The 12,480-nt window shown below is 36.8% G+C and overlaps 4 protein-coding genes and 1 pseudogene across 4 annotated transcripts; 1 reads left to right on the top strand and 4 right to left on the bottom strand.

The window, feature by feature from the left end:
* Nucleotides 1-1,267: 1,267 nt before the first annotated feature.
* On the bottom strand, nt 1,268-2,140 carry LOC101731190 (taste receptor type 2 member 40). The gene has a single exon (XM_004918142.2). It carries the CDS (start codon nt 2,138-2,140, stop codon nt 1,268-1,270), a length of 873 nt encoding a protein of 290 aa, XP_004918199.2.
* Nucleotides 2,141-2,922: 782 nt separating this feature from the next.
* On the bottom strand, nt 2,923-3,795 carry LOC116407540 (taste receptor type 2 member 41-like). Its single transcript, XM_031892957.1, has one exon. It carries the CDS (start codon nt 3,793-3,795, stop codon nt 2,923-2,925), a length of 873 nt encoding a protein of 290 aa, XP_031748817.1.
* Nucleotides 3,796-6,796: 3,001 nt separating this feature from the next.
* Nucleotides 6,797-7,669, bottom strand: t2r50 (bitter taste receptor 50). The gene is given in 1 exon segment (NM_001172033.1): nt 6,797-7,669. A coding segment is annotated over 1 exon segment (873 nt).
* A 1,087-nt stretch (nt 7,670-8,756) lies between these two features.
* On the top strand, nt 8,757-10,467 carry LOC116407802 (annotated as a pseudogene).
* Nucleotides 10,468-10,889: 422 nt separating this feature from the next.
* LOC100494566 (taste receptor type 2 member 40-like) lies at nt 10,890-11,780 on the bottom strand. The gene has a single exon (XM_031892969.1). It carries the CDS (start codon nt 11,778-11,780, stop codon nt 10,890-10,892), a length of 891 nt encoding a protein of 296 aa, XP_031748829.1.
* Nucleotides 11,781-12,480: the final 700 nt, after the last annotated feature.

Here is a 12,480-nt window from a genome sequence, read left to right on the forward strand (position 1 = left end):
GAAAAGATTCATTTTTTTTGCCCCACAGACACTTTTATTTCAATACCCAATTTTAACAAATCAAGTCAAATACAATGCAAAATTCCTTATTTAATGCAAGAGATTGGGAATGATCCATTATTAACAATAGCAAACTTTATATAGATACTTTTGGGGGGATTTTGATTTGATTTTAATTTTTTTCTATATTTTTTTTTTTTAAAGAATTTCTAAACTCATTTTCACGAATGTCAGTAATTTATCAAAAGATCTGAATTGAAAAAGCAAGAAACTGGTCAAAACCCCCCAAAAACCTCTAAAACCACAAAGCAAACAAAAATCTTCCAGGGACATCTGCCAGAGATGGTGTATTTTTTACTTTCTGTTAAAAAAAAATTTCTGTGAAAAAAATTACGTTTTTCGTGTAGGTTTTTTTCACTGTCAAACGTCTTCTCTGCCCCTCATCTCGAATCTAAGATATGTCTATTCTATCTAAGTAAAAAACTGATTATATTTGCACCATCCTCAGATACATAAAGATCTATTTAAACTAAGAATTAAACTTAGCACGAATGAAATAAAAAGTTGTGGAAAAAGCATGAAAAGCGCAACTTTTTCTATTTTGTCGCACAAAAACCAAAATTTGGTAACAACTAGTCAAGAAACCCCCAAAAACCTCTAAAACCACAAAACAAACAAAAATCTTCCAGGGACATCTGCCATAGATGGTGTATTTTTTGCTTTCAGATTTGTCATGGTTTTGTCACATAAAAAATCATGAAAATATGATTTTTTTTTCTACTACAAAGTTAGGATTTGGTGTAAAAAACCCAAATTGACAAAATCCAGCATTAGTAAATGCCCCCCCATAATTCAGATAACTCACCATGTCCCACCAAGGATCAATATCTGACCTTTTTTTCACTGTCAAACGTCCTCTCTGCCCCTCATCTCGATTCTAAGATATGTCTATTCTATCTAAATAAAATAATGATTATATTTGCACCATCCTCAGACACAGAAACATTTATTTCAACCTGATTTAAAACTAAGAATTAAAAAAACAAATCAAACACAATTTCAAATTCAATTGGAATCTATCATTAGATATAATAATAGCAGACTTGATTTTTGATATCTCACCATGTCCTCTCTACCTCTCATCTGAAACCAAAGACATGTCTATTCTATCTAAATCATTTTATAGCTGTTCACATGGTTTTCTAGCTATTTATATTGGATAGTAATTCTGACACACCCTATATTTCATTACAAACAACTTTATCCCTCAGAAACAAGTCTTTAACAAATCAGACCGTAACTTTGAATTTCCAAACAACAGAATGAGAGCTTGGCCTGAGGGACTTGCCATGATTATAGACCAAAAAATAATTTCCCAAAGAATTGTAATATTTGTTTCTATAATACCAATAAAAATCATCAAGAAGAAAAACAAGTTGAGAGCCAAAAGGAAGAATATTGTCATGCAGGCTCTTGCATGGGTCTTCATTTTCCCGCTCCAGGACTGAGAGTGATTCTGCTTCATCCTATGGACATGTTTCAAAAGGGACTTTAAGCTGAGTCCCATACAGAGAGAAGTTATAAGAGTTGGCAGGCAGACACAAAATGCAATCATAAAGTAATGGTATTTAATATCTTGTTCAAAGACCAAGGTGGAAGTTGTATTTTGTTTAACTTTTATGTGCGGTGTCCAAAAAAATGGAATACTAATCATGCCTAAAACGACCACTGTTCCCAACAGGAGTTGAGTAATTCCAGAGGAGATTCTCTTTTTTAAGCCAATAAAGAAGCGATGTGCAATGTTGCCGAGTCTTAAGCAGTAGCAGATAGCGAGCCAGGCAGTGAGCCAGTTCCAGAGGGAAACCAGGAAGAAAAAAACAATGTAAGTCACATAAATGAATTCCTTGTCAAAATAGTCATTCAGCTGAAAATTATATTTTATCCCATTGAAAGTTAATAAGCACTGGAGGAGAACGTTGGTGACCCCTTTGATGAGAATGATTTGATCACAGTCCCCAAGGCTCACTCCCTTCTTCCAATGGCTGAGATGCACAGCTACAATCCATGAGTTTAGGAGGAGCCCACATGATCCGGTTATGATCAGAATAATTGTTTTTATTATCTGAATGGCAGACAGCATACTCGGTGACTGCGGCGTTATTCCTGTTTTCTGGTTCCGAGGTGTTTGTCGAAGAGCAAGAGTATCTATAAGAGTGTTATAAGACTTTGCAGCACAATGAATAATTGTAATCAGAATATCAGGGGAAATATCAAGTTATAGATGGAACATGCAAATCATTGGGGTGTCTTGTTTCCTTAGCCACCTGTTCCTGCTCTCCAGCTGGATATAATACCTGTATGATTTTTCCATTTGTGTTTTTCAGTAAGCGTTATTGGTAAGGAAGGTATTCAGTGAGAAATCTTGGGTAACATTTCTTAAAGGTGGTTGGTTGTATTGCATTGTGTTTCATATAAACACGTAAAATGCCCCCCATAATTCAGATAACTCGCCATGTCCCACCAAGGATCAATATCTGAACTTTTTTAATGTCAAACGTCCTCTCTGCCCCTCATCTCAAATCCAAGATATGTCTATTCTATCCAAGTCAAAAACTGATTATATTTGCACCATCTTCAGATACAGAAACATTTATTTCAACCTGATTTAAAACTAAGAATTAAAAAACCAAATCAAATACAATTTCAAATTGAATCGGAATCTAACATTAGATATAATAATAGGAGACTTGATTTATGATAACTCACCATGTCCTCTCTACCTCTCATCTGAACCTAAGACATGTCTATTCTATCTAAATCATTTTATAGCTGTTCACATGTTTATCTAGCTATTTATAATGGATAGTAATTCTGAAACACCCTATATTTCTATTACAAACATGCCCCACATAACTTTATCCCTCAGAAACAAGTCTTTAACAAATCAGACCATAACTTTGAATTTCCAAACAACAGAATGAGAGCTTGGCCTGAGGGACTTACAATTTTTATAGACCAGAAAAAAATATCCCAAAGATTTTGAATACTGGTTACTATAGTACCAATAAAAATTGTCAAGAAGAAAGACAAGTTGAGAGCCATAAGGAGGAATATTGTCGTGCAGGCTCTTGCATGGGTCTTCATTTTACTGCTCCAGGACTGAGAGTGATTCTGCTTCATCCTATGGACATGTTTCAATAGCGACTTTAAGCTGAGTCCCATACAGAGAGAAGTTATAAGAGTTGGCAGGCAGCAACCAAATCCAGAAATAAAGTACAGGTATTTCATGTCTTGTTTAAAGACGAAGGTGGAAGTTGTATTTTGCTTAGCTTTTATGTGCGTTGTCCAAAACAATGGAATACTAATCATGCCTAAAATGATCACTGTTCCCAACAGGAGTTGAGTAATTCCAGAGGAGATTCTCTTTTTTAATCTCATGAAGATCCGATGTGAAATGTTGCCGAGTCTTAAGCAGTAGCAGATAGCGAGCCAGGCAGTGAGCCAGTTCCAGAGGGAAACCAGAAAGAACAAGACAATGTAAGTCACATACATGAATTCCTTGTTAAGATAGTAATTAAGCTGAAAATTATAATTTATCCCACTGAAAGTTAATAAGCACTGTAGGAGAACGTTGGTGACCCCCATGATGAGAATGATTTGATCACAGTCCCCAAGGCTCACTCCCTTCTTCCAATGGCTGAGATGCACAGCTACAATCCATGAGTTTAGGATGAGCCCACATGATCCGGTTATGATCAGAATAATTGTTTTTATTATCTGAATGGCAGACAGCATACTCGGTGACTGCGGCGTTATTCCTGATTTCTGGTTCCAAGGTGTTTGTCGAAGAGCAAGAGTATCTATAAGAGCGTTACAAGACTTTGGTTCCAAGGTGTTTGTCGAAGAGCAAGAGGATCTATAAGAGCGTTACAAGACTTTGGTTCCAAGGTGTTTGTGGAAGAGCAAGAGTATCTATAAGAGCATTACAAGACTTTGGTTCCAAGGTGTTTGTGGAAGAGCAAGAGTATCTATAAGAGCGTTACAAGACTTTGCAGCACAATGAATAATTGTAATCAGAATATCAGGGGAAATATCAAGTTATAGAAGGGAACATGCAAATCATTGGGGCGTCTTGTTTCCTTAGCCACCTGTTCCTGCTCTCCAGCTGGATATAATACCTGTATGATTTCTCCATTGGTTTTTTTCATTAAGCGTTATTGGTAAGGAAGGTATTCAGTGAGAAATATTGTCATTTTTTTAGCTCTTACACAAATTGTAAAAGAAAGATCAAAAGATCATCAATGCTGGCTGTGGGAGGGGAGCAGGGAGCAAACATTTTATTGAGTATGTTTATAAATGTGAAGTGACAATGAACAACTGTGTAACCCCCAGTGAGTGTAGGTATGTAAGTTATTGTAGAGATGGATCAGTTTGTTGACATTGTGGAAATTCCAACAGTACCACAAAAGCCACTTTTCATGTCCCAATACAATGTTCTTCTATCATTTAAATAGGGATGCACCAAATCCACTATTTTTGGGTCTGGGCGAACCTCGACTCTACGTATTCTTTTATAATGTCAGTTTGTTGACATTGTAGAAATTCCAACAGTACCACAAAAGCCACTTTTCATGTCCCAATACACTGTTTTTCTAATGACTCAGAAGCAACTTGCAAAAAGTATCACGGCTAAAAATCCGAATTCGACAATTTGCCAGGTTAAACTTTGCTGAGTTCATGTAGAAGCAAAGGTCCCTTCCCTTTCCTTGAAGTCTTTTCTTTTGTCTCAAAACTTTCAAAATTTCACTATGTTATGTTAGAAAATCACAACTGCTTTGGACATTTTCCCAGGGGCAATTTAAAAACGTTGAGTATTTTTAGGTCTTTTCTCAGAGCGACATTTGGGAAATCGAATTCAGACAAATCTGAAAACTAAAAAAATGAGAAATTATGGAATTTTAGTAAATCTGCCCCTTAAGGTGGCCATAAATGCTAAGATCCGTTAGCTTGGCGAGGTCGGCAAGTGAGCGGATCTTCTCCCGATATCCCCTCCTACGGGTGGATGGTATCGGGCTAAATCGAATTAGAACAATGGGTATAGGCGTCCGTCGATTCAGGGACCACATCAACGAGCTGATGCAGTCCCTGATTCGACTAAAAAGCAAACCTGCCCGATCGAGATCTGGGCGATTTCAGGCCAGATGTTGGTCAGGGAGGCCTGTAGTTAGTGCCCATACATGGGCCAATAAGCTGCCGAATCGATGTAAGGGGCCGATTTTGGCAGCTAGAATCGGCCCGTGTATGGCCACCTTTAGTCTTTAGAAAGGGTTTCTTGTAAAGGCAAATTCTTTAAACTGGGCTTATCGTATCCCATTCTGCTCTCTCTCTCCCCTGTTGAGGTCGTCATTCTAATCACTAATCATGTTAGATTCAAGAAAACCTGTGTGCGTGCAAAAATAGAAAATGTGGGACAGGGAAGGGTTACATTCGATGGGCAGTTGTCTTTTTTTAGTCCAAATTAACTCTGTATCTATGTTTTTGATCGATGGGCCCCAATTTTTTTATAAACTAAGATGTCAACTAAAGTTTTTTTTTAATATACACTGAATATACTCTGATCTTTACATTTTTTATGGTCCTTCTCTGTTTGTTAATTAAAGTGAAACAAGTACAATCTTGGGTAACATTTCTTAAAAGTGGCTGTATCCCTTTGTATAATTCATATAAACACGTTGTAGAGATCTTCCAATTGATTTTGAAGGACCCGTTTCTGGGAGATGCATCATTCCAAGTTCAAACGCCAATGTCTTATCTGGAGCAGAAAGTAGACTTAGTTCTGATTCAATGAAAAGATTCATTTTTTTGCCCCACAGACACTTTTATTTCAATTCCCAATTTTAACAAATGAAATCAAATACAAAGGAAAATTCATTATTTAATGTTAGAGAATGAGAATGATCCATTAATAACAATAGTAAACTTTATATAGATACTTTTGAAAACCATGACTAAACTCATTTTCACGAATGTCAGTCATTGATCAAAAGATCCGAATTGAAAAAGCATGAATGAAAAAAAAAGTTGTGGAAAAAGCATGAAAAGCGCAACTTTTTCATTTTGTCGCACAAAAACTAAAATTTTATGATAACTGGTCAAAAAACCCCAAAAACCTCTAACACCACAAAGCAAACAAAATTCTTCCAGGGACATCGGTCATAGATGGTGTATTTTTTACTTTCAGATTTGTTGTAGTTTTGTCACATATTAAATCAAGAATACATGAATTTTTTTTTAGACAAAATTAGGTTTTTGGTGTGAAAAACCCAAACTGACAAAATCCAGCATTAGTAAATGCCCCCGATAATTCAGATAACTCACCATGTCCCACCAAGGATCAATATCTGAACTTTTTCTAATGTCAAACGTCCTCTCTGCCCCTCATCTCGAATCTAAGATATGTCTAGTCTATCTAAATCAAAAACTGATTATATTTGCACCATCCTCAGATACAGAAACATTTATTTCAAAATTTATTTCAACCTGATTTAATTTTTAAACTTAAAAAAACAAATCAAATACAAATTCAAATTCAATCAGAATCTAACATTTGATATAATAATAGCAGACTTCATAACTCACCATGTCCTCTCTACCTCTCATCTGAAACCTAAGACATGTCTATTCTATCTAAATCATTTTATAGCTGTTCACATGTTTATCTAGCTATTTATATTGGATAGTAATTCTGACACACCCTATATTTCTATTACAAACATGCCCCACATAACTCTATCCCTCAGAAACAAGTCTTTAGCAAATCAGACCGTAACTTTGAATTTCCAAACAACAGAATGAGAGCTTGGCCTGAGGGACTTGCCATGATTATAGACCAGAAAAAAATATCCCAAAGACTTAGAATATTGGTTGATATAACACTAATAAAAATCATCAAGAAGAAAAACAAGTTCAGAGCCATAAGGAGGAATATTGTCATGCAGGCTCTTGCATGGGTCTTCATTTTCCCGCTCCAGGACTGAGAGTGATTCTGCTTCATCCTATGGACATGTTTCAAAAGGGACTTTAAGCTGAGTCCCATACAGAGAGAAGTTATAAGAGTTGGCAGGCAGCAACAAAATGCAGTCATAAAGTACAGGTATTTAATGTCTTGTTCAAAGACCGAGGTGGAAGTTGTGTTTTGCTTAGCTTTTATGTGCGTTGTCCAAAAATATGGAATACTAATCATGCCTAAAACGACCACTGTTCCCAACAGGAGTTGAGTAATTCCAGAGGAGATTCTCTTTTTTAAGCCAATAAAGACCCGATGTGAAATGTTGCCGAGTCTGAAGCAGTAGCAGATAGCGAGCCAGGCAGTGAGCCAGTTCCAGAGGGAAGTCAGGAAGAAGAAGACAATGTTAGTCACATAAAGGAATTCCTTGTCAAAATAGTCATTCAGCTGAAAGTTTATAAGTATCCCATTGAAAGTTACTAAGCACTGGAGGAGAACGTTGGTGACCCCTTTGATGAGAATGATTTGATCACAGTCCCCAAGGCTCACTCCCTTCTTCCAATGGCTGAGATGCACAGCTACAATCCATGAGTTTAGGATTAGCCCACATGATCCGGTTATGATCAGAATAAGTGTTTTTATTATCTGAATGGCAGACAGCATACTCGGTGACTGCGGCGTTTCTCCTGATTTCTGGTTCCGAGGTGTTTGTCAAAGAGCAAGAGTATCTATAAGAGCGTTACTAGACTTTGGTTCCAAGGTGTTTGTGGAAGAGCAAGAGTATCTATAAGAGCGTTACAAGACTTTGGTTCCAAGGTGTTTGTCGAAGAGCAAGAGTATCTATAAGAGCGTTACAAGACTTTGGTTCCAAGGTGTTTGTCGAAGAGCAAGAGTATCTATAAGAGCGTTACAAGACTTTGGTTCCAAGGTGTTTGTGGAAGAGCAAGAGTATCTATAAGAGCGTTACAAGACTTTGCAGCACAATGAATAATTGTAATCAGAATATCAGGGGAAATATCAAGTTATAGAAGGGAACATGCAAATCATTGGGGTGTCTTGTTTCCTTAGCCACCTGTTCCTGCTCTCCAGCTGGATATAATACCTGTATGATTTCTCCAGGTGAACATTTGTGTATTTCAGTAAGCGTTATTGGTTCTCAGTGCAGTCGGAGCCCTGTATTTAACATACATTTATCTTTTGCGATGAATGACTATTGTTTTTTCATGCTAAACTGCAGGCATTTTCTGGAAGTCTCCATAAAATAGTGATATTATTGAAAAAATGATTAAAGTAGGGAGTACTTAAAGTTCCTTCAAGAGTATAGATATCAATCTTATGGTTCAGCTGCTACTGTTGGAACCAGAGGCTACAAAAGCATCCGTGTGTGAGTGCAACATGCCTATCAACCATAAGTACATGTATGCAAACTCTGACAGTTCAGATATTGCACCGCAATACAAGCAAATGAAGGCAGGTTTGTCTAAAACAGTCCATAGCTGCCAGAAGATAGAATGAAAGAACATTACTAGGTCTGCTCTCAAAATCTAAGTATGGATACTTCCTGCATAAAGGTGGAAGGACTTTTCTGAAGCAACAAGAGGCATTGTCTGTGCTACTGAGATACCATAAAGGCACCAGCTGAATACTCCAATAACATTTGCTGTGAATTTTCTCCAATACAGATGACCAAGATGAACCTGGAGCTGAGATGTTGTTGAAAGCTAAATCAAAACAACTCTCAAACTAAACAATGTATATGCAGGTATGGGATCCCTTATCCGGAAACCCGTTAAACAGAAAGCTCCTAATCACGAAAAGCCTGTCTCCCATAGACTCCATTTTAATCAAATAATTCAGAATTTTAAAACTGATTCCCTTTTCTCTGTAATAATAAAACAGTACCTGTACTTGATTCCAACTAAGATATAATTACCCCTTATTGGGGGCAGAACAGCCCTATTGGGTTTATTTAATGGTTAAATGATTCCCTTTTCTCTGTAATAATAAAACAGTACCTGTACTTGATCCCAACTAAGATATAATTACCCCTTATTGGGGGCAGAACAGCCCTATTGGGTTTATTTAATGGTTAAATGATTCCCTTTTCTCTGTAATAATAAAACAGTACCTGTACTTGATCCCAACTAAGATATAATTACCCCTTATTGGGGGCAGAACAGCCCTATTGGGTTTATTTAATGGTTAAATGATTCCCTTTTCTCTGTAATAATAAAACAGTACCTGTACTTGATCCCAACTAAGATATAATTACCCCTTATTGGGGGCAGAACAGCCCTATTGGGTTTATTTCATGGTTAAATGATTCCCTTTTCTCTGTAATAATAAAACAGTACCTGTACTTGATCCCAACTAAGATATAATTACCCCTTATTGGGGGCAGAACAGCCCTATTGGGTTTATTTCATGGTTAAATGATTCCCTTTTCTCTGTAATAATAAAACAGTACCTGTACTTGATCCCAACTAAGATATAATTACCCCTTATTGGGGGCAGAACAGCCCTTTTGGGTTTATTTAATGGTTAAATGATTCCCTTTTCTCTGTAATAATAAAACAGTCCCTGTACTTGATCCCAACTAAGATATAATTACCACTTATTGGGGGCAGAACAGCCCTATTGGGTTTATTTAATGGTTAAATGATTCCCTTTTCTCTGTAATAATAAAACAGTACCTGTACTTGATCCCAACTGAGATAATAGTTGCCCCGGGCTTATCACGTGCTTATGTTTCTCTGATCTGTTACTTAATTATTAGTTTTGTTTGGTCCCAACTTTACGCAGACCCATATGTCAAAGTTTGTATCATTACTCTGCTCATGTATGGGGTTTCTTCCTGTGCCTAGAATATGACCTGTCTATGTGTCTTCTACTTTGTGAAGATAACCAACCTCTGGGATTTTTACTTGCTTCAAGATAAAGATCAACATCATTTCTCCATGGTTCCTACTGGTTCCAGAAGTAGTGTCTTTGGGCTGAAGTTTCCTTACCTTATTGCCTTCTGTTAATAGCCAAGAATCATCAAACACCACATTGTTGTACTCAGTCAACTCAACATCAGGAGCAAGTGCCACCATCACTGGATTTATGAAGGTTACCCGTGTTTGCTGTTTTTGTTCCTTTGCTAATTATATTTGTTACTACTATCCTACTTTTGGATCACTTTATATGCACAGTAGGAGAATGGAGAAGACAGGAAGATCTAGACATTTGACTCCTCTTCGAAGGAGAAGCTCATTACTCCACCAAGCTTTGGATATTGGATAAGTCTTAACCTGATATCTGTAGTTCTAATTTTAGATAACCATAAACTGATGGAAGCATTTGCACAATATTTCACTGTTTTATTTGCCACAAAAGCAACAAACTACAATTACATTAACATGAAGATGAACAAGTCTATTCAAACCAAAAAGAGTCTCCAATTCCCCTCATTAATATAGATCAAAGATATTCATCCGCCACCCTGTAATATTTGCTGAACTATTAGATATGTAATACAACGAGAAGTGAATATTTCAATAAACAAAAGGTCCTCTCTACGTCTCATCTTCAACCTAAGATATGTCTGTCCTATCTAAATCATTTTATAGCCATTGGTCATGTTTTAATTAATCATGTTTTCAACTTTCAATGTACAACAGGCAATGAAGGATTCTGGAAAGTATTTTGGACGTCTGTATGTAAGCAAGATGTATTCTCAATGCAATCAACCAATAATTTGGTATTGTATTATCTTCTCTTAGAGCACATTTATCTATCATATCATATCTATCATCTATCGTTTATTTATCTTTCATAATATACATTTAATTGAATGGTGATTCGGCCACACCCTATATTTCTATTACAAGTACGCCCCACATCAGAAACAAGTCTTTAACAAATCAGACCGTAACTTTGAGTTTCCAAACAACAGAATGAGAACTTGGCCCACGGGACTTGCCATGATTATACAGAAGATGAGAGTATTCCCATTACTGTCAATCTTGAATTTTGATAGAATAATATGAAAAATTGTCAAGAAAAAAAACAAGTTCAGAGCCATAAGGAGGAATATTGTCATGCAGGCTCTTGCAAGGGTCTTCATTTTGCCGCTCCAGGACTGAGAGTGATTCTGCTTCATCCTCTGGACATGTTTCAAAAGGGACATTAAGCTGAGTCCCATACAGAGAGAAGTTATAAGAGTTGGCAGGCAGCAACCAAACGCAGCAGTGAAGGACATGTATTTAATGTCTGAGTCAGAGATAATGAAATTAACTGGTAAGGTGGAAGTTGTATTTTGCTTTGCTTTGATGTTCAGTGTCCAAAAAATTGGAATATTGATAATGCCTAAAATCACCGCTGTTCCCAACAGGAGTTGAGTAATTCCAGAAGAGATTCTCTTTTTTAAGCCAATAAAGAACCGATGTGAAATGTTGACGAGTCTCAAGCAGTAGCAGATAGCGAGCCAGGCAGTGAGCCAAATCCAGAGAAACGTTAGAAATAAGAAGAACATGTCAATCACAAAAATGAATTCCTTGGTAAAATGCTCATATAGCTCAAAATTTTCAATTATCCCACTGAAAGTTAATAAGCCCTGGAGAAGAACGTTGGTGACCCCCATGATTAGAACAATTTGATCACAGTCCCCAAGGCTCACTCCCTTCTTCCTATGGCTGAGATGCACAGCTACAATCCATGAGTTTAGGATGATTCCACATGATCCGGTTGTGATCAGAATAATTGTTTTTATTATCTGAATGGCCGACAGCATACTCGGTGACTGTAGCATTTCTCCTGGTTCCAAGGTGTTTGTGGAAGAGCAAGAGTATCTATAAGAGCGTTACAAGACTTTGGTTCCAAGTTGTTTGTCGAAGAGCAAGAGTATCTATAAGAGCGTTACAAGACTTTGGTTCCAAGGTGTTTGTCGAAGAGCAAGAGTATCTATAAGAGCGTTACAAGACTTTGGTTCCAAGGTGTTTGTGGAAGAGCAAGAGTATCTATAAGAGCGTTACAAGACTTTGGTTCCGAGGTGTTTGTCGAAGAGCAAGAGTATCTATAAGAGCACGTTACAAGACTTTGGTTCCGAGGTGTTTGTCGAAGAGCAAGAGTATCTATAAGAGCGTTACAAGACTTTGCAGCACATTGAATAATTGTAATCAGAATATCAGGGGAAATATCAAGTTATAGAAGGGAACATGCAAATCATTGGGGTGTCTTGTTTCCTTAGCCACCTGTCCCTGCTCTCCAGCTGGATATAATACCTGTATGATTTCTCAAATAAATATTATTGCCAATTATTATGTTATTATGTATGTTTATAGTGTTATTTTCACATTATCTGAAGATCATTACTCCACCAAGCTTTGGAAGTCATAACCTGATATAAACACCAGATTAACTATGTGTTTTTGTATTTGAACAGTTAAATAAATGTGCCCTTTTACAACTATATTTTCACTTTGTTTTAGTAC

Source organism: Xenopus tropicalis, chromosome 9 (assembly GCF_000004195.4).
Source record: "Xenopus tropicalis strain Nigerian chromosome 9, UCB_Xtro_10.0, whole genome shotgun sequence".
Taxonomy (NCBI): Eukaryota; Metazoa; Chordata; class Amphibia; order Anura; family Pipidae; genus Xenopus; species Xenopus tropicalis.

Coding starts and splice junctions, on each gene's coding strand:
- LOC101731190 (XM_004918142.2), bottom strand. CDS start 2,140: ATGCTGTCTGCCATTCAGATAATAAAAACAATTATTCTGATCATAACC.
- LOC116407540 (XM_031892957.1), bottom strand. CDS start 3,795: ATGCTGTCTGCCATTCAGATAATAAAAACAATTATTCTGATCATAACC.
- LOC100494566 (XM_031892969.1), bottom strand. CDS start 11,780: ATGCTGTCGGCCATTCAGATAATAAAAACAATTATTCTGATCACAACC.